The sequence below is a fragment of the Sinohyriopsis cumingii genome, chromosome 6, assembly GCF_028554795.1.
Source record: "Sinohyriopsis cumingii isolate HCF-2022 chromosome 6, ASM2855479v2, whole genome shotgun sequence".
Lineage (NCBI taxonomy): Eukaryota > Metazoa > Mollusca > Bivalvia > Unionida > Unionidae > Sinohyriopsis > Sinohyriopsis cumingii.
Window position 1 is genome coordinate 63,819,960 of NC_142966.1, and position 23,279 is coordinate 63,843,238.

The 23,279-nt window shown below is 38.1% G+C and overlaps 1 protein-coding gene across 1 annotated transcript; it reads left to right on the forward strand.

Moving 5' to 3' along the window:
* Positions 1–226: 226 nt before the first annotated feature.
* LOC149797082 (lambda-crystallin-like) lies at positions 227–10,616 on the forward strand. The gene is made up of 6 exons (XM_089961756.1): positions 227–382; positions 1,765–1,999; positions 2,257–2,418; positions 6,838–7,032; positions 9,577–9,682; positions 10,062–10,616. The coding sequence occupies exons 1-6, from the start codon at positions 339–341 to the stop codon at positions 10,307–10,309; spliced, it is 990 nt and encodes a 329-aa protein (XP_089817882.1). The 5' UTR covers positions 227–338; the 3' UTR covers positions 10,310–10,616.
* Positions 10,617–23,279: the final 12,663 nt, after the last annotated feature.

Here is a 23,279-nt window from a genome sequence, read left to right on the forward strand (position 1 = left end):
TATCCTTTTACTGGCCTTGTGGCAGCAAAATGCATACCCCCTTACTGACCTTGTTGCAGCAAAGTGCATAACCTCTTACTGGCCCTGTGGCAGCAAAATGCACTACCTCTTACTGGCCTTGTGGCAGCAAAATGCACTACCTCTTACTGGCTTTGTGGCAGCATAGTGCATACCCTCTTACTGGCCATAGTATTAGACAAAATAGGAGAAGCTGAACGTCAAACTAGTCTTCTCCCTTGTTTGTACTTGAGTTTGCATAATTCACGTGGGTAAGCATATTTGTGCAGTTCCAAATATTCAACGTCCTTCACTCGCGATAGTGCATACTACCAGATAAGATGGAAGCACAAATTAAGACGGGAAAAGTGGGCCTTGTTGGAAGGTATTTGCTTCATTCTTTTCCGTGTTAAGGATTCCATTTGTTCATTTGTTATGTCAGAATTGTTTGAACAATGCTAAACCTCTTGTACATCTTATCCTTGTCCTCCCTTTCTATATATTTTCATCACATTATACACATAGCCTTGTTGAGTGGTATCGACATGGGAACTATGTACCGTGATAAAGCACACAGCCTTATTGAGTGGCATCAACATGGGAACTATGTACTGTGATAAAGAAGTATAAAATGAGTTTCTGCGCCATTTACTTTTCAAGCAACATGGTGTACTATTTTAAAATAAAATGACACGTGAGAAATTATTCCATGTAATTTTGATATAAGTATGTGTCCGATTAGTACAGTGTCATTGCAGCATATTACATTTGCACTTCGTAAATATTTACATTTCAAAATTTCGTTCATACGTTTGTACATGTATTGGGTCGATGTACCATAGAATAACCTTGACATGAATATATTATCCGCTTGCGACAAACGTCTAAGGAACCAAGACTGCTGTTACTTTTCCGTATGATGCATACACGTAGTTTATGTTTCGAACATTGTTATAAACAGAGGTATTAATGCATTATGCACCAAAAATGGCATGCATTTGGGAACAAAATTGAGTTTATTACTATGTTGATTTTTACACAAGACTCAGCGTTACGTCATAAACTCAACCAATAAGTCAAATTAAATACATTTTAGAAAAATAAATCCAGAATCGTAGGTGCTTGAATTGCAAACAAATCTTTTTCGTGATATGTATGTCGCCACGGTAACACGCTCACTTTGTACCTCTCCAGAATCAATGTCGATTCCTGATCATGAATGGTTCAAGGTTATGTGGGCAACCATCCAATATTAGCGGTTTCCACTTAGTCCCCCCGTAAATTAAGATTTAAAATGTAAAGAACGCTTTGATAGATCAGCTGTAAGTGAGATTTAAGCATTAATTCTTTGTTTTTAGGCCTATGCGTTCCCAGATTACGTCTATAGCGCACGCGTAAGTTTGTCATCGGTGGCAGATGCGATTTAACCGACTCTCCAGTTTCGTTCACCTCAAAGACCACCAAACACGAGAATCTTGTCCGACAGCATAAATTGTTGGAAATAGCTGTTTGAACCGAAGTAAAATAAACTGTACTTATATATTTTACTTCGATTGTATGACAAGTTCTACAAATTTATATCTGACAACATTTCGAAATGCAGTCCTTGATGTGGAGGTGACTGACGAATCCGGAGAGAACAGTCTAATTTTTATACTCTTGTACGTGTTGAATGCAGGGACGATAAACAGGGACGCATTGGTATAAATCGAGCATGTTACTTCTTCACTATCCATGTTCAAATCAATCAGTCTTCGTTCATTCTAGCGGCCTGATAGGCCGAAGCTGGGCTATGCTCTTCGTCTCAGCTGGCTATCAGGTGAGGATATATGACGTAGATCCATCCAGAACGACCCAAGCTTTAGAAGAGATCAAACTTCAGTTACAAGATCTGGAAAAAAGAGGACTCCTTCGTGGTCAGCTGACGGTTGACGAGCAGTTTTCTCATATCTCAACCGCTGCAACACCAGAGGAATGTGTCAAAGATGCCTTTTACATCCAGGTAAGTTCCGAGGAATTGAATCTATTAAGCCCAGTTCCACTCCGCGTCAAGATCTATAATCCTTCCAATTCAAGAACTCTGCAACAGTGCCTCCTTTTAATGGAGCTGAATATTTTTAACGGCGCATGTGTCACGGTACGATCATTTGCACGCGGTCACGCTTCACAACTTGCGTCCCCATTAGTGTTATGACTACTCATTACCGATAAATATAATGTTTACAATACTTACACAAGTTGGCACTGTATTATTTGTAGGAGAGTGTCCCTGAAGAGGTGGAGCTGAAGAAGAAAGTTCACCTAGAGCTTGACAAATACATTGGAAGTAACACCATTTTGGCCTCCTCCACCTCTGCCATCCTTCCATCAATTATCTCAGAGGCCCTCGTCCACAGGAATCGCTTCATTGTTGTTCATCCGGTTAGTATTATGTAAATGAACTTGTCTTTTACTAGTTGACAGCTGAAGTGTTTATCATAGACTAATCACATCTAGAAACAACGTATAACAAATAATTAATAGTTATTTTCTCCATGAGGAGTTTAATAACAACATAGTGATATGGTACAGACACGATAATGACAAGTACATGACATACAATAAGGTATGTAAATCACAAACACATGCATACATAAACAAGGATACAAATTTGTGTGTTTGATTAGTATACCATACCAGCGTCACCCGACAAGGAATGGTTCCGGCCATATGGCGACCGCTACAGTCTCCCATCATAGTGAGAAAGGCAATATTGTCATCCCTTACAGGAGTGATTGTCAGACTTTCATTTTTCGAGATAATTGAGTATAATTCCAAATTAGCGAAGATAGCTTCAAGTAAGTTAGACGGTGCTGTTAATCAACTCAATCCCTTTTTGAAGCCCAGATGCTGAGTATACAGAAACGTTAGCATTTTCGCTTAGTACCATTATTAAATCCACTACATAAACATTTGTCAAAATAGTTTGTACAAAATAGGTAGCAAAGATACAGCCCTGTAGTTGTCAGGGTCTTTTCGCACTTTGCCTTAATAGATAGGTACACTTATGCCGACTTTCCAGTCACATGTTAAATACGTTTCTTTTCAGTATCGTGTTGAATACATTTGAATAGATTTGTAATAATTTCTATCAGTTCCTGCCACTATGCCATATATGTTCATTCTGTACACCATCAACCCCCAGCGCTTACCTAACTTAAGTTAATTTATGGATGTTGTTTTTTGTCTGCGAAGGCAAACTTTTCATTACAAATGCTTCTTTGGGATCGGCTTCTTATACAATGAAAAGCTATAGAATGAATGGGTGTGTATGTATTTTAATACTCTGCATATAAGTTCGCTATCCCTTGTGGACTGCGTGATCGTTCTCCTTCACATTTTAGTCTTTAGTGCAAATGAGCGGCCTAAAAATCACCATTCACAATTTTGGGTGCTGAGGAAATAAATCATGACTTCTTGATCACCACCTTCAACATGGCAGTAACAGTTACAACCAGCGAATTCATAGGATAAAGAAGCCCTGGGTCACAGTATACATACTCGAGCATTGTGATGTGAGGAGAAAACTGAAGAGGAAGAGAGGAGACATTGAAGGAGCAGAAAAACACATGGAGATCAAGAAGTGCTTAAAGTGAGTGAAGGAAAGCTAGTTAGAGGACCAGTGTAAGGAAATCAAGAAAAACCCGAACAACGGTAAAAATGCATACCAGTTGGTAAAATACCTGACTGCATAGAAACGGGCGATCTATCACGATCTAGGACAAGGCTGGTAAGAGTCTCACAGAAGACCAAGCTATTCTTAACAGATGGACGGATTACTGTTCTGAGCATTACAATCAGGAAACGTCTGGAGAGAAAGCTGTACTAAATATCCCGCTGAACAAAAATTAGGTTGACCACCCGATCCTCAGGGAATAAGTAGAGACTGTAATACAGGCACTAAAGAAACGGAAGTCAGAAGGGACTGATAATTTACCGGCTGATCTTTTCCAAGCAGGAAGAACTCCGTGATAGATGTCCTCACAACAATTTTCAACAAGCTCTGGCAAACAAGAGAACGGCCCACATGGATCCAGTCACTGATCGCTCTCCCTAAGAAAGGGAATCTGCAGCTGTGGCAGAACTACCGAACAATCGGCCTCATCAATCACCCAAGCAAGATATTGCTTAAGATCATCCTCAGCATACTGAAACCTGAACCAGAGCACACCATTGCTGAATAACAGGCTAATTTCAGAGCAGGACGTTACACTGTTTAACATATCTTCAATCTCTGTGAAAAGTATATGCTGCTTCAACACGACCTCTATCATGTCTGTATTTACTTCAAGAAGGCATTCGATAAGGTATGGCATGCAGCCTTGTGAGCCACAATGCGGATATACAACATAAACGCAAAACTAATCAGCACCATAAAAATCTGTATGACAAGGCGACTAGCACAGTTATCGTCAATGTCAATATTGGAGATTGGTTCAAAACCACAGTCGGAGTCCGACAGGTGTGGTTCCTCTTACCCACTCTCTTGATCATTTACCTGGAGAAGATCATGTCCGATGCCTTGGAAGACCATGCGAACAGTATTGGTGTTGTAAGCAGAACGATCGCCAGCCTGAGTTCGCTGATTATATTGTTGGCTTAGCAGGGGATAAACCGGAACTGAAAAACTTAGTGAACCGTCTCCATCAAGCATCACTAAAGTGTGGGATAGAGATCAGTGCTCAAAAGACCAAGCTGATGACATAAAACCCGAGTGGCATCAAAATGGAAGGAAGATTGAACGGAGAGAAACTGGACTCAGTGAAAAGTTTCAAGTATCTAGGTGCTATCGCCTCTGATGAAGGTTCCAAACCTGAGTTTCTTTCTACGATTGTAAAGACAACAGCTGCACTGGCTAGACTGAAGCCTATGTGGGGAGACAGCAACATCACACTTGGATACAATATCACGCTTTTGCGCTTCCTCGTCATATCCATATTCCTGTGAGAGATGGAACCTGACAGCGGAACTCAAGAGAAGAATCCATGCCTTAAAAATGAGATGTTATTGAAGGATTCTGTACATCTCATACTTAGACAGCATTTCTAATGAGAACGCGCGCATTAGAATCTAAAGTGCAGTTGGATCACATGAAGATCTGCTCACCACTATAAAGAAACTCAAGCAAAGATGGTACGGACACGTCTCACGCTCATCTTCCCTGTCAAAGAAAATCGTACAGGACACAGTGAGAGGAAAGAGAAAACAAGGCAGACAAAAGCATAGATGGGAAGATAACATCAAAGAGTGGACAGACTTGGACTTCGCAAAGTCCCAAAGAGCAATAGAGAAAAGAGTAAAATGGAGATGGATTGTCGCACAGTCGTTAGTGGCGCCTCTACGACCATCTAGGTGACGGGAGCAATGAAATGAAAAATGACAAGGTGTTTTTGTCAAGTACGTTTTTCAGCAATTGGCTTTGTACCGTGTGCAGTAGGAATGGGAAACTTTATCATATCTGGCATTAAGTTCTACCACGAGTATAACTTCACCAACGGAGGTATAATGTTCGAACAAAAAGACTCTAGATTAGCAACACATTCGTGTTTGAAATGAAGATTGTCATCAGCAGGAGGGCAGACGTCACAAGCAAAAGTGTAACTATTGAGGTCATACTTAATTAAATTTCGACGATTCCATTGTTTTCACTATTTATTGTTTTGACAGAATATGCAAGATGTTTCTTATACATTGCGGTCACATCGCTTTTTGGACTTTTGGTATTAAAGTCTTGCCGGCTATTTTCTACTTTATTATAGCTTGTACATCTATCGCGTAAAATATTGAAGAGTTTCTCTGAATGGACTGTTAGGTTGTGTTGATACATGACCGCATTATCAATATATGATAGGTTTCAACTTTATAGTTCACCTAATTTGTAGTGAACTTATCGAGGTAGGTATCAACCATGCTTTAAACAATACAGATCGCTTTTATGAGAAAAATACAGCAACATTTCTCACATAATTTCTTTCATCCTTTTCAATATATGTTAAATGCATGAATGTCAGAGAATGACTGAAGATCATACCTTTGATGTCAAAGTTAAACGTATTCGAAGCCACCCAAAGTAAAATAACCATCATCACTTTACAAAAAAGCTGCAAATTATTTTGGCGATAACAATCGCCGCGTTCGAAAAAAATATATATTTTGACGATAGTATTCATCACACTAAAACAATGTTTGGTTTGAACTTTAATATTTTCAGCAATATAAATTACAACGCTCAAAAATATGGTACAATATTATTTATTGTTTTACTCTCATTATGCATATTTCTTTGTTTGCATTGATTAATGACGATAATCATGTACTCAGGATTTTGAGGATAAATTATAGATTTCGTACATTTGTTTAATATTAATCCACATCAGATAATATTATACGGGTATGCTGTCTCTGCCTTGATAATACTTTGCAAATGTTAGATAAATCTCCCTCTTTCTGTCTGTCTTTGTCTATCTGTCTCATAAAGAAAGGTAAAGTAATTACATGTATGTATGTATGTATATATATATATATATATATATATATATATATATATATATATATATATATGATAATTAATTATTGTCCCGTACCAATTATGGTTTTTTAACAAGGGACTGAATATCGTGCCCAGATACGCCATCATAATTAATTAGCAGCTATAAAACTACATGGAGCTTCGGTAGGTATGCATTATGGGTAAGTGTAATTATCGTATCTGAGGATCTTATGCTTAAAACCTATAAGAATACGGAGTATAAATTGCCCTTCTTAAACTTACAATGTCTTTCATTGACATATATCCAAAAGACCAATCCTCCATTCTACGTCCCAATGGTAGAGTTATGCCCAGCCCCATGGACGGACCCCGAGGTCCTGGAGACCACACGAGCCCTCATGAAGGATTTAGGACAGAAACCGGTCACTATCAACAAGGAGATTGATGGCTTTGTCCTCAATAGGATTCAGTCCGCCATTTTGGGGGAGGGCTGGAGGCTTATCAGGGTAAGAATTGTTGGATTGTTACACAACATTTTGTTGAAAGACGTTTCATCTAGACACCATTTTTATATGCCCACCTTTTTGTGGAGTGTGCTTGTGCTATGACCCGATCTGTCTGTCCATAAACGTTTGCTATTTCCTATTTCGCAGTATTTTAGGTAAATCTTTCTTGACGAATGAAAAATGTATCGATTTTGAGATGAAAAGGTCAAACGTCAAGGTAACTGATTGAAAATAAAATAGTTTCCGCACAATAACGTTAGTTCTGTTGATGGATGGCAAGTGGAGTAAGGAAGAAATCTTTGGATCTTGAAGTCAAAGATTAAGGTTACTGTTGCTAATTAAAATGTGAAATTAGTTTATGTTTACCTTCACCCAAGTTTGTGGATGACTTACAACTTGGATAAGAAAGAAGTCAGCTAAATTGGGGTGAACGGTTCAAAGGTCAATGAAACTAACTGGAAGAAAGAAATATTATTGTTTCCAGACCATGTATCTGAATCAGAGTTTGAGTAGGGCTTACACTTATCTAAAAGACATGAATATTTCGGGTCAAAAGTCAAATGTTAATATCTTTATACAAGTTCGGTATTTGAATAAAAAAGTTTTTATTTCGTAAGTACCTTCACCAAACATTGTGTGGATGGCTTGTACGTACGATAATAAAGAAATCTATATATGTTGAGCTCTTCACGTAAGAGGTAACATTCGTGGTAAAATCTAATAAGAAGATAATGATTTGTGTGTGATATGTTTAGCTTACTGTCCAGGTCAATAAATTCGAAGGTCAATATTCACAGGAGTAGAGCAAGTTAAACTGGTAATATATCTTGATATTTTCAGTTATCGTGTCCGTTCTGAAAGACTTATTAGCTTTACTATATATCTATTAAAATTCTTAATATATCCTATTAACTTTGTGAAATAATTTATTAACTATTTAAAATGTCCTAAAAGCTATGAGATATTTTGTAAAACTTACAAGATATATTTTAGAATTATACGGGCTATCTTATTAATTAATCATATTAAAATTAAGTTATCTAATATAGTTGGTATGAACTTATTCATTTGTCTTACAAACATCTCTTGAGGAGAATGTTTAAAATTATCACTGGTGAAATATTTATTTTTTCTAAAATGTCGCAATTGACGATTAGGCATTTACTGAAGAGCTGTGGATAGGTTTGGAGCACGTCTTGTAACTAGTCTATTTAATCACCGTCCAAGTGCATTTCTACATACGCTGTTCGAATTGACTATTTTCGTGTAATGTTCGTGTCATCCCCAGGAAAGACCAAACAAACCCTAAGGAAAATCTGCTGTCTTTCATAGTTGCATGTTTTATATCCTAGCGGTGTGTGCAATTCTTTATTTTCAGAACTTTACTTTCACTTGGCATCGTATTACCATTGTACATTATTTGCAGGAATAAAACGTATTAAAGGTGCATGTGAAAGTTCCGGTATGATAATAAATGGTCATTAATGAGGAAAATTGTATCGGCAAAGCACCTTGAGTAAGTATTTTGGACTCAACACATTAGTTTCGTATAAATCAACTGTAGTCATCACAATAGGTTCGTATAAACCGACTGTAGTCATCACAACTGTTTCGTATAAAATTATTGTTGTCATCAAACTAGATTCATATTTACAGGTTTCGCATTCGTCAAATGGGCCCAAGACAAAATATTAATAACGAGTTAAAACGATAGGAATTTTACATCAACTGTCTTTCATACTTACATGTTTAGAATTATGACGGTTTGTTCAATCTTTATTTTTAGAACTGTATTTTCAGTTGGCACCTTATTAACATGCATATATACATGCTTGCATAATACATACATACATGCTTGCATAATAATACATACATACATACATACATACATACATACATACATTCATTCATTCATTCATTCTTGCAAGTATAAAAAGTACTAAAGATGCTTAGGGAAGTTAAATGAATTATAAGCAAGTATTAGATAACCAATGTTTTAATGATGAATATTGTATCGGCCTTGCGCCTTGAGTACTTTGAACTCGTCATAAGAGGCTCGTATAAACCGATTGTAGTCATCATACCAAGTTAAAACAAACCGATTGTAGTCATCACACAAGATTCATATAAACCGACTGTAGTCATCATACAAGATTCATATAAACCGATTGTAATCATCATACAAGATTCATGTAAACCGATTGTAATCATCATACAATATTCATATAACCGATTGTAGTCATCACACAAGTTTAATATAAACTGATTGTAGTCATCACACACGATTCCTATAAACCGATTGGAGTCATCACAAAAGATTCATATAACCGATTATAGTCATCACACAAGATTCATATAAAACGATTATAGTCATCACACATGATTCATATAAACCGGTTGTAGTCATCATACAAGGTTCATATAATCCGATCGTAGCCATCACACAAGATTCGTATAAGCCGATTTTTTTTTATAGATTTATCCATATATTTGATGGTATACTTAGCAGTTTTTACAGTCACCCGTTGTTTTCTACCGTTTTAGGACAACGTGATCAGTGTCGAGGACTTTGATATTGTGATGAAGCACGGTCTGGGAAGGAGATATGCCTTCATGGGGCCTTTCGAGACAGCCTATCTGAATGCACAAGGTATGCTTCAGAACATCAGAATTAGACCTCTTTGACGAATGTCAAGAGACCGCTTTGGTTAACCTGTCTTTCACCAACGTATTTGGTACATTACTCTGATTGTAAACAAGTCATTTGCACTTTTGGAATTTACAAAATGTTATTTTTACATTATTAGTTGTAATAATTTATCTGGCAAATTATTAAGTAAAAATGTAATGCTGTGAGAAAAGTTCATATACGGTAAGAAAGTCGTAGTTGCAATATATTTCCTTGAAAGATTAATTTCGAGAGTATGCTGGCTTACAATGACCAATAAAAAAAAGACTCAAAACATGTCTTGATTGTGTACTTAAAATCTCGTATTTGCTTTTCATACTGTAATTTTTAACCTTTGTAGGATGGAAATGCTTGTCAGAAAAATATGCTGACACCTTTTACCGGGTCGAGATGACGTTTGGGGAGCCGGAGAAAATGGTAGGTCCAACTGTAGATAAGATTCAGAATGCATGCAACAAGAAGGTCCCCTTAGAGAAACTGCAGGAGGGACGTCAATGGAGGGACAGGAGACTGGCTGCTTTGGACAAACTAATCAAACATATGGAGGAGGTGGAGGAGGAGGAGGATACACAGGCAGAAAGAAAATGAACTTGGTTTTGTTTTCAGTAAACGATTTTGAGCATTTCATGATGCGATAGATGTTCAGAACGGGAAGGACGATAAAGGCAACAATGAACTTGGTTAACAGGAGTGTGCTCTGTTACTTGTTGAATGTCACGAAAGCTTTCGATGAATTGTACTTAAAGGTGCCGAAGAAAAGTTGATTCATGTTAATATAATACTTTTCAAGACTAATGGCATTTCTTAAAATTTATTAAATACATTTCGAAAACATAAATTAAAAGTGCAACATTGTATACTAACTAAAGCTACACATAAATAATTTTGAATGCTTTATTTGTGTTTGTGTTTCCAATAGTAAAAATCAGTATCGTTTAAAGTTTCCCGGTTTCAAGATGGGTTGTGCCCTTCGTGACTGAGAGGGATGTTTCAACTTTTATGAAAACTCCAAAACAACCCTAGCTCTACTGTTCGAGTTGAACTTAAAAAATTCCCGCAATTTCGAAACCCCATCAGTTTCTTTTAGGCATTATGGGGTGTTCGATTTACTTTCAAGAACTACTTTCCTCTGCAATTGATGAGTTTGAGAATCTGCATGAACTAATTACCTCCAGTACAGAAGAGTTTGACAACGGAAGTATTCGAATGGGCCGATTGACGTTTTACAAAAACACACTTTCGCACATTTTTACAAAGAATGTTACTTTGTTAGTTCTCATTACAATTAAGACGTAAATCATTTGACTAAAGTTATCACAAACCATGCAATATTGGATCCAATGTGTGGAACTGTTTTGTTGAAGATTGTTTTTGATTTTGTCCATTAATTACCACGAAACTGTTGGCACAGATGGAAGTGTAACCACCAATACTTTAATGCGTGGGAGGGGGTAGAGTTGAGCGGTGGATCGTTCACTCTCTAATAACAGCAACGGTACAAAACATTTCCTTACAAAAATGCACAAACTAACATCGGTATCGTACTAACAACAGGACGAGGAGTAAATAAAATACTTGCCGTTGAATTTTGATCTCACTGAGATGGATCACTTATGGCAGGAGTGCGTATTTGATGGATCAATCAGACTTGTCAGAAACGAGAGAATGGCAATGTTGCAAACAAATATTGTTAATACTTTTCACCCGGAGGTTGTAGACGAGTCAACAAAACCCACTCTATGTGCTCTTGAGAATTTGATCGAAGAAAATATTCATGTTAAGGAGGCAGCGACAAATGGCCAAACTCTTCTTTGAACGACGATTCATTATAAAGGCGACTTGATTACAGCGTTGCGCAAGGAATGCAAAATCTTAGCACGTTTACTCATATATTACCTAGCCCTCCCATCCCGAAATATACATACTGTGTTTCGGAATAAGACAGCGTGGGTCTAATTGTAAAATAACCACTCCGAAACAGGTGAAATTCAATCTCGACATTTATGTGAATGCAACCTAGAGATAACACTACTGCAGTTTTGACCATTTACAGCTGAACGTCTTAATCTCACATCACTAAATAATTCCAAGATCATTTACTTATGCCTGGGGATAAATTGATTCCAGAGAGTAAGCCCCCCTAACGTATGCTACGCCTGCGTTGTTAATAATAAATAATTGTTTATCCACTTTCAAACAGAGTTTGCCTTTACATAGCTCAGTGCATGATTCAAATTCGTATTTCCAGAGCTTTAGCCTTGATGTGCACCATTTGCTATAGCTTGCAGTTTAATTGCAGACAAGAGTAACGGAATATTAAAAGCCTTTATCATTGTTCTATATGACCTCCTACGTAAAGATTTTTATCAACCGTTATATGTAGTGACAACGATACCGACAAATTCCTTGAGAAAAAAGTATTAGATGTCTTTTGATGTGGAGGTGCTATCTCTCACAAAGTGAGTCTCACTATCAGATTATCGGGTTTGATGAATGTAAAGGAGAAAGATCTAAAGTTAGCAACCTCTCATTTATCACTCGAGTGTGAGAAGTATCTCATATCGTTTATTTGTATAATGTAGTGTAATATTTCTCAAGAGTCTTTACACATATCGACTTCCATCAAGGCGTACGTAAGAGTATAAGAAAGACGGATCTAAACAATAACTTTGCTGAAGTGTACACAGTAACTAGGCCACCATAATCTGGTGTAATACCCAGTTGGTATATCTCACGATGTTTGGAAGCAACGACCTTGAAGGCCTGTTTCTTTCACTTGTATTGCAAGTCAGGTATACTCTTATTTATATGACGTCTCTGAACACATACATAGAGCGACCTCCAATATTTATTTAGACACTTCGGCAAATTTATGTATACATTTTATGGTATATACTTTACATTGGCCATTTACTTCGCTTTTTTACAACACTTGCGTAACCGAGGTGTATCCAGAGGTGGATTCCACTTCGTCATTGTAGAAACATTACCTGAGTCTTTTGACACCTGTAGTGCAACCACCTCTTGTGTGTTTGCATTTCAGATGATTCCAAGCTGACCTCGAGTTGGCAATGGTGTGTGAAGGTGGTCCCAAAGGTCAGTTTCTATCTTGTCCTTAACAAGATTACATGTCAGAGGGTACGATGGTCTTGTAACACCACTCTGACACAGCTATTCGTCGACAGGGGAAACAAAATTACCATCAGTGTTAGCACCCACTCTCCATTGGTCTAACAACCGGTTGGTACATTCCGCAACTTTACCACCACAGTCATGATCAATCACATATATGTAAAGATAAACCTAATCTTACACACCAACGCCATCAGCGGCTAAGTTGCCGGGTAAGCATGAAATGCTTCGAACTGAATTTTCTCTTTAACTATCAACGATAGTGATATTTTGTAAACGTAAGATATTGGGCACCACTGTCGGGTTCGTTACATATAATTACTGATTATTTATCAGTTGTGTTAATTTACTCCATCCAAAATAACAATGGGATATAACAAATAAAAACGATTCAGATTCGCACACTGTTAAGATGTGAGATCTAGGTTTATCAAAATCACTTACGATATAAAAAATAATTTGATAATTTATTATTATAATTTCAGGTGTTTCCTCTTCTTTGTTGGTCAGTAGTTTTATTTGTGCTGTGAGTGAACATACTACACGTGGTGGTGCGGACACGTTCATCCACGTATTGTTTTGTTGTAGCAGTTGAATTATCATCACGATCATTGATAAACGCACCACACACCAGAGTCTCTGATTTTACCGTTTTCAATGATTTCAGTCAGATACGTTGCGATAGCACCCTTCAACGTCATAGTAATGTTTTGATTGTTCAAGTTAGACGATGGTAATATGCCAGATTTGTCTTGAAAATTTGCCAGGGTCAACACCAGCATCAGTAGACTCAGTGGCAAACATGCTCAGATGTGCATCACGACCACGTCGGGATGAGTAACGTCAATAAATATTAATATACATTTTGTGTAATATTAAATGTACTCTAATGTGAAATCAATACGTGCTTGCTATGTTGGTGGACAGGAAATTGTGCTTTCTGCCAGTGTATGCAGCGCTTCAACAACAAAATGACCGCATATGGGGCCGTCCAATCGAGTTTTCAACGACAGGTCGAATAAAATAATGGCTGTTTTCCACCGTCACCCTTGTGGATCAAGAAGTTGTGGAAGTTTCATTCTAAGAAGTTGTACCAGACTGAGATTTGAAAGTATTCGTATAAGATAAGTCTATACTAAAACCCTGCTGAGAGAAAGATTTAATGACAAGTGAAACTGTGATTCAAGGAATAATCGTCCGTTGTCGAGCAATATCTTACAATATTTCCACTTTTTTTCTCATCAAGATAGCTGTCTACATTACTATGTATGAACTTCTTGAATTCGTCAGCTAATATGAATGTCTGAGGTTACCTTAATCTGTATCAATCTTTATGGTTGAGCAACACCTATCCAATAGTCGTTATTATTCTCACCCGAATTCAATATTGGTTTGTCCACTTTATTTTCTACAATCCTTTTAGATATGCCACTCATGACCCTTCAATTAGAAAATTCTTAACCATATAATTATCAGGACTTTGTTGCACTGAGTGCCAATCAGATGTAGTCGTGGGGGGCAGTCGATCTGCTGCAGGAGCCTGAAGAGTCCGCTCCGACTGACCAGGTCAAACGCCTTCGCCATGTCTATGAAGGCGATGTAGAGGGGCATCTGCTGATCTCCACACTTCTCCTGCAACTGGTGCAGTGTGAAAATCATGTATACAGTAGACCGGTTTACTCGGAAGCCACACTGGGATTCTGTGTAGACTCAGGAGGCTATGGTCTGCAAGCACGCCAAGGCGACACGGGCAAAAGCCTTCCGACGATGCTGAGCAGGGAGATGCCCCGATAGTTTTTGCAGTCGCCACGGTCTCATTTGTTCTTGTACAAAGTGACGATGTAGGCGCCACGCATGCACTGGGGGATATGTCCCTGTTCCCAGTAGAGGAGGAGGAGTGAGCGCAGGGGCTCGAGCAGTTCTGACTTTCCTCTCTTGAGGACTTCAGGCGGAATACCGTGGCTTCCACAAGCCTTCCCACAGGCAAGTCAATCGATGGCTTTTCCGAGCTCTTCTATGGTGGGTTTTGTGTGTAGTTCCTCTATGACTAGCATGTCTGAGATGACGTCAAGGACGGTGTCGGTGGCGATGTTCTGGGTTGCATACAGCTCGAGATAGTGCTCAACACATTGCTGTAGCTGTTTTCTCTTTTCTGTGATCATTTCGCCCGTCTTGGACTTGAGGGAGGCGGTCTTGGATGTGAGAGTGGCCAGTAGCCTTCTTGATACCTTCGCACGTGCCTCTTGTATCCCCGGTGTAGGCAGCTGTCTGTATACTGGTGCAGAGGTTCAGCCAGTAGGTGTTGACTCACCGGCGGGAGGTCTGATGTGCGTTGTTCCTGGAAATCCTGACCAAAATATTTTTCTTGCATCGTTAAAGTAGCCTTCACTTTACAAAGTTCATATTCTCTAGCAAGCTTTTTCAAAGACTCTATCATTCCTTGGCAGAAATTAATACAAAGTTCTCCATTTTAGATGACATTGCGAATGCTTCTTGGATTCCATAAAGATTTCTCAAATATGTGAAATTACAATGTCAGGGATACTTCCTAAACCAAATTAACTTAAATTCGTCCAATGTTTTGTGAAATATTTGAAAGAAAACTTGTCGTAAACTTAACCAACGAAAGTACAGCTTGTTTTCTCCATTGCATTTGTATTAAACTCCATATGTAGCCTCGGGTCTCGGGTGGCCGAGTGGTTCTCTCTCTCTCTCTCTCTCTCTCTCTCTCTCTCTCTCTCTCTCAATATTGGTATGCAAAACAGCTTGCCAGTATTTTCCAATTCACAACTGGTACTTCCAAGGGTCTTCCCCGGTTCTTCCTGTATCAGATATACTTGCCGCTATGTATAGCATATCACTTGCAGATAAAACCTCCAACAACATTATTTGCAGCCCTTTGTGTTCATCGTCCTTAACTCACTACAGTGCATACACGCTGGTTCGGAAAACAAGATGGAAGCTAAACTTAGGGCGGAAAGAGTAGAAAGGTATTTTCTGACATTCTTACATTGTAAAATATCCATGTATGTTTCTCATGTCGGAATTATACCATTTATACTGTCCATACGTTTTCTCCATTTACATCTCATTCTAAGCATATTCATATTGCGTGGTATCGATATGAGAACTAGTGCCGTCCAAAAAGAGTATAACTTGGCTTATCTGAGCTAGTTTCTGTTCAACTGATATTGTGATGCGATTTTAGAATATAAATAACAGAAACTATTAATAAGTTTTTGTATAATGCAGAAAGGGTTGTTTATTTTCACAATTTGGACCAAAAACTATGGCTTGTCATAGAGAAAGATATTTACATACATTCACCAACAACATATATTATGGGACAAAGTAATGTGCGGATAATCCGATTGTCTTTAAAAAGAATGAACGTTATACCGTGAATTGATTACATTAAATACATTATCGGTAAAACAAATCCAATATCGTATGTGCTGGAATAACAAATTTGATCATTCTATCTATGTAAAGGGACGTGTATAGTGCAATAAAAACTGTTCGATTTACATCTCTATCGATCGAGGATTCCGACAAATTCACGGATGTGTGGTACAGAGTTCGTTGTTCAATAAATAAAATTTCAATTCTGAAATGATATTATTCTTCTGCTTTTCCAAATTATGTCTCAAATATCATACACACAAGCGAGGGTAAATAGTTCCTCTGAATGACCGAAGCTTTTCCCCCAGCTCTCCAGTTTTCACATCTCCAAGACCACTAAATGCTGTTAAAATTGCTGTTGCAACTGACGTACAATAAATTAAACTTTCTTTGTTCATTTTGCCTATATTGTCAAGCAATTTCTACAAGCTATACACTGCAGTCTCTTCAACTCAGACCATGTGAGCGAGATGCTTTTCTACTACGTGCATTTAATTTTACCTATCATCATGTTAACATTATTATTTCTTTTAGAAACAAAGAATAATCGGAGAAAGGGCCAGAATTTATCAACTCAAAAGTCTGTTGGTTTATATTAATAAATAAAACAAGTACTAAACAACATCTATCGTGTGTTCTTTAAATCGTTTTGCTTTTCATGATATTATAACCTTTGTAGGATGAAAGATATACTCAGAACGTTATGTTGATATGATTTACCGGATACAGAGATCGTTTGGAGAGCCGGAGAAGATGGTAAGCCCTATTTTGGACACGATCTAGGGTGAATGTGACAAGATGGTTCCCATGCAGAAACTGCAAGAGAGACGTCAATGGCGGAACAGGAGATTGACCGCTTTGACCAATCTAATCAAAGACATAGAGGAAGAGGATAACAAGCAGAAGGAGAATAAACACTGGAACACATGCTAACAGTTACTCTATTTTCACTGCCTGTAAAAATCAAATACAACTGAGCACGATGTAGTCGGAGATTTTCCATTTTCATCAGCACCATTTAAAACTCGTCCATGCTAATTGTTTTATCTTCGATTGCCACTGAGCAGAGATAATTAGTAGTACCGAGAACTACTTTGTGCTGCCTGGAGAAGTTACAAATAGACACATGTGAAGGTAATCGTATAAAACTTTTTTTAACATCGCGACCAATCACACCGGTTACATCTGATATGGCCCAAACAGCAATTCTGATTTGTGTGCCAATATGGTAGCCGTGGGCGTGATAGTAGTTATATGAGCCGAGTGAGGGTCATTCTGGTTAACATGCGAAATCCGGTATGTGGTCAGTGGGAAATCATATAACAAAATGATCCTCGAGTTTATCATGGATAGTATCACGGGGTCAAGATTGTTTATAAGGTCAAACGGGAATGGTAATTTTAAACGTTTTATCTGCAATCCATTCACACACTGTGCACTCCAGCAACCGATTTTTGATTAATATCCAAGCACACTATATATATATTATCCGGAAACCGCTTTTTATTACAATCCAAACACACCACTTAAACTACCCTGCACCCGCTTTGTAATTACTAACAAAAGACGCACCTCTACAATCCAATGAACAGAGTAGGAATGTTTATGCACACACATTCACACATATAAATATACTATCACATAAAATGGTAAGAAATGTTTATAGACACGCTCCTATACCCTTACATAAAAACACGCATTTTGCAAGAGAAGGGGTAAAAGGTGAAGTTAAGTTTTACTTGTCAATAACATAGACACAGACAAACACATACATAAAGAATGAATGAAACACATTTTTGTAGGGGGAGGCAATTAGGATTAGTATAATTCTTTTCTGGAGATCTGGACCGTTGGGTTTTGTTAGCTAAAGGCGATTAACATAAGTGGCATCGCTTCATTGGTCTTTTTCTTCTCAAAATTCGTCGCACGGTGGGTCCGTGGAGTATATGCTCATTTCAGGCACCCTTCTCTCCCATATATATACGTCTCTTCGATATCGTTGTGTTTGTGATGCTGGTAATGGTCCACGTTCACTTCACATACATGCGGTAGTCTTAGGTTAAACAGCATAACCGAAATGATAGTTGATGACTCTATACTAATCCACGACTTGAAACGTCCTGAGAACGGATGCAACGATGGGAAAGTGTGTTTCTGTATATTGCGTAAGACGTGATGGAAACCGATTTAAATGTTCTATCAATCCAAACGCACGTTTCGAATTTCATTCAGAACATATGGTCTCTCTTCCAATCAGAAATCAGTATACATGCGCACCAGCATTTGTACGATTTACCACTGCACAGAGGTTTAAGTACCATATTTATAGCTGAAACAAAACGACACAATTGTATTGGAGTGTGCCTGCTGAGAATACCTTGTACACTCGGTTGAAAGTTTAGCGACTACTACTGCAGCTGTAATCAATTTTCTTCATCCAGCGGAGGATAAAGTTAAATTTGGATTTGGCTGATTTTATTTCGCCTTTTACAAGCATTTTTTTCTTGCCATGGTAATACTGCCTTCAGCACCTTCTGCATCGTTACCATTGGTAGTTACGTTCAGAAAGAGACAAAAAATGGAGCATTTTACAATGAGAGAAAGAAGCAGATGTAGTAGTACTTAACAACAGCAAGAAGAGAAAACAAGAAAAAGAGAAGACGAATAAGAGAAGAGAACGTAGTTTGTTGTTGTTGTTGTTGTTGTTGGGTTTAACGCCATTTCTCAGCACACGATAGGCTATGCATGGCGGCAAGTATTAATTGGTGGAGGAAGAACCCGGGGAAATCCAGAGTAGAATCACCGACCCACGAGAAGCTACTAGCAAGATCTCTCACATACCCACACTGGCCGAATCCTAGACTCGAACCCGCGCAGACAGAGGTGAGATGGCAGTGATCCGTAACGGTGAGCGCTTTAGACCGCTCGGCCACTCGGGGCCCCTAGAAAGTAGTTTAAGTGTGAATTACATACAGAAGGAAGTAAAAAAAAAATTTAAAAAAACGGTGAACGATAAAAGATATTTTGACCGAGTTATATTATCTGAAACATTGTAGATCTATTTGGCTAAACCGAGAGGAAGAAACTTTCCAGTGTCAAGATTTCTAAACCTTCTATTACTACCTACACCGCTTTTAAGAGTTCATGTCTTAGGAGCCACCAGAGAAAGCATACGGTTTCTTTTCAGATTTATGGGATTCCTTGTTAGAAATATTGAAACGACAATGCCAAGTTAAAGACGATTGTCTGAGACTCTCCAATACTCATAAAATTTTGAAGTATCCTGTCTGAACCGAATTTAGCACACCGGCAGAAATAAAACCATCCAAATTCATCGACAAAATTCAACACGTTCAACAATCCCATGACAAGTTTAACATAACCGGTGTCTTCACGTGACAAACATTTCGCCTTCTAGAGGTAGAAGACAACAAAGAAAAGTGTTATCGGTGGACAACATTAGCAATACTAAATGCAATATCGTCCAAAGTGACAACTCACAAGATCAAATGCGCTGAACCCGTGCTAACGTCGTGGGGCTGACGTATGCCGAGAAGAATGAGAACGCAGAATGGAATTAGCATGGGAGAGTATTAGACAATCGGACTGAGTCAAACAGTGAAAAGATGCAGAGCACATATTATGCAGGTGCAGGCAGGCATATCTTAAGTGAAATTAGACGTGTTGGATTCTCACTATACTTTGAAAGTATACCCGCAATCGGGACCAACACAAGAATTATGGAGATGTTGGGCTGTTTAGCGTCCAATCCATGCATTCCTGAGGGAAAAGAACTACTTAGTTGTTATATTCCCAAGCAAACCTTCCACGTATTACGGACAATATCGCATGAAACAAGTCCAATAACAGAAATGTGCCTGTGAATTGTTAAGCGTATACCAGAACCTACATTTTCCATTGTCCCAACAGTATTATTATTCCAGGAGGATCTGAAAATAATATTTCCGGGACCCGCACTCTTTTCCGATTGTGTCTACTGGATCTTAGACCCTACCGACCACACTTCAAGCGAAAAGCATAATCAGCCTTATGGGGACTGTCATCCGTATACAACAAGCATTTCTTACAATTTCTTAGGATACGTCGGACAATGTCTTTTGAAATATTAAGAATAAGGAACCGAATGTCTCATAGTTACCATGAACGGATCCATTCGCCTCTACAATAATGTGGAATAAGTGCTGTTAAAAGATTTCATGAGTTATTGAGCCATGACTTGGAGTATAATGCCTTAAACGTTCGGAGTGACAGAAATGGCCAAAGGTTAATGTTTACACTTTTTGAATGACAAAGCTCAACAGCATTTACTTGACGTTCACTATTAAGGCCCAAGCGATATTCATATAGAACAACGAGAAACATTCTACGCTTGGTACCAAACTCGCTCTTCAAACTCGTTCTACTCTCTTAATGAAATGCTAAACTATTCTCGATCTGATGTTGATATTGTGCGTCGTTGCTGTGGAAAGTTCTACAAAATTATTTCTGGATCATGGAGGTATCTTTCATTAAAAGGAAGCTTCTACCATAGCTAAAGTGTGTGGATTATTGTACCAAAAAGTGTTCATGCTGAAGTACAAACTAGCATCATACCCACTCAGTTTTACCTCTCTGCCAGACGTCGATCCTCCGCCAAAGTTTTGCGCTGACCCCATAACTTGTGTAAAAGTGAAGACAAATGGATATAACATGCTAGAAACGCTTTTTAATTCATATTCATAAACCTTCGTAGGATGGAAGAATTTGTCGAAACGTTATGCTGACACCTATTACCGTGACTAGATGTCGCTTGGGGAGCCGGAGAAGATGGTAGGCCCCACTTTAGACAAGATCCAGAGTGAATGTGAGAAAATTATCCCCATGGCGAAACTGCAGGAGAGACGTCAATGGAGGGACATGAGACTGGCCGCTTTAGCCAAACTAATCAAATACATGGAGGAGGAGGATAAACAAGCACAAAGACAATGAACTTAGTCATGATATTTAGCAAACGATTTTGAGCAGTTTATGCTATATGTTCAAAGAAAACAATGAACTTAGTTAACAGTTAGTTCTCGGTCACGTGCTGAATGTCATGAAAGCTCTGAATGAGTCATACTTAAAGCTGCCGCAAATGCATTAACAAATGTTAATATAATATCTTTTCGAGACGTTTTGCATTTGTTAAAATGTACTAAATGCATTTCAGACAATTAAGTTAAAAGTGCAACGTTGTATGCCTGCTAAAGTTACAAATAAATAAACTTTTGATCGTCTTATTTTGTGTTTTTGTTTTCCAGAGTATCGATCATATATGGTTTATAGTTTTCCGATTTCAATGAGTGTTGTTCGCTCCGTCCTTGATAAAATATGAGAGGGGTGTTTTCATAAAGACACCAAAAATAACCCGCTCTATTGTAAGAGTTTACCTTAAAATGTTCCCATATTTTCGAATACCGATCACTTCTATTTCGGTATTATGGGCAATAATAATAACTACTTAACTCAGCAGTTGAAGAGCTTGAGAATTTGTAAGTACTTATTACCTCCAGAACTGAAGAGTTTGACAACGAAAGTACTCAAATGGGCAATTTCGCGTTTTGCAATATACATTTATACAAACAAAAAAATAATATTTTATTCAAATTAGAATTAAGATGTTATTCAGTATGCGTAAATCAAGTAAGTTAACACACCCAGAATATTGGAGTCAAGCGGAACTTGATTGTTTTTATTTTATCCATAATACCGCGAAGCTGTTAGCATAGTTGGCAGTGAGCCATCACTGTTTTAGTGAGAGGGTAAGGCTGGAGGGGAGTGGCGGTAGTCTGACACATTTTTACCTGTTTTAGCCACATTCAATTAAACCAGATAAAATTATTTTATTTCAAACATTTTAGATCATTTCCATGAGTGTTTTATGTACATCAAGGGCACTCTCGATTTTCTCCAAAAATAAATTAGATCGGTGAAACGAGTGAAAAGGAAATTAAAGAAAATAACTAAATAATCAAGTGTGAACGAAACAAATCTGAAAATAAATTTTTTAAAACAACATAAAATAAATGTTAGCGGAACCAAAATTTAACACTACATGACAAGCAGACAAGTTAAAAATGAATATTGGTGTGCTTTAACAGTTTATAATTCACTGATTTTAGTCTTGCTTTTGTAATCATTTTTGTATGTACAAGTTAGACTGTATACCTCGGTTTGTTGCAGAACATCAATTATATAAATGAATGTGTCTTTGTGTGTGTGTGTGTGTGTGTGATTTGGATTTTTAACGTAGTTTTAACGATTTTCGAGTCATATCGCTACGATGTCTGCAGTGTGGCAGTCTATAGTAATGTTCAGCACTGGGGAATCATGCCGCAGACATGTAGCATGACGTCCCACCCAGTCATATTATCTTGACACCAGGCCGACCAGTCCTAATACTAATCTTTTAATGCCGAGCACCGTAGCGAGGCAACTGCTAGTTCCATTTTTAAAAGTCTTTGGTATTCGAACCCGCGACCTCAGACATCAAAAGCGGACGCTCTAACCACTCTGCCACCGAGGCGGTCAAAATGAACGAATATAGACATGATGTCGCACTCAATTACCATACTCAGAAGCGTAAAAGCCTATCATACTTGCCAGATCATGTGTTGTGTAATACTATATCAAATTTGATATTCATTCGTTACATTTTGCATTCAAATATTCCTGCGCTGTCGTTCCTGTCCTTATTGGCGTCCATGTAGAAAGGTTGTTGTTGTTGTTGTTGTAGGGTTTAACGCCATTTTTCAGCACACAATAGGCTATACATGGCGGCCAGCATTAATGGTGGAGGAAGAACCCAGGAAATCCCCGGAAAGAACCACCGACCCTCAAGAAGCTACTGGCACATGTAGAAAAGTGATATATCCTACTGAGAGATACTGTTGAAACTATAAGCTCGTAAAATACATGTGACCGAGATGAGAGTTGCACTTTTAAGAAACAAAATCCGGAGTTTACAATGCCATTACAGGTGAGA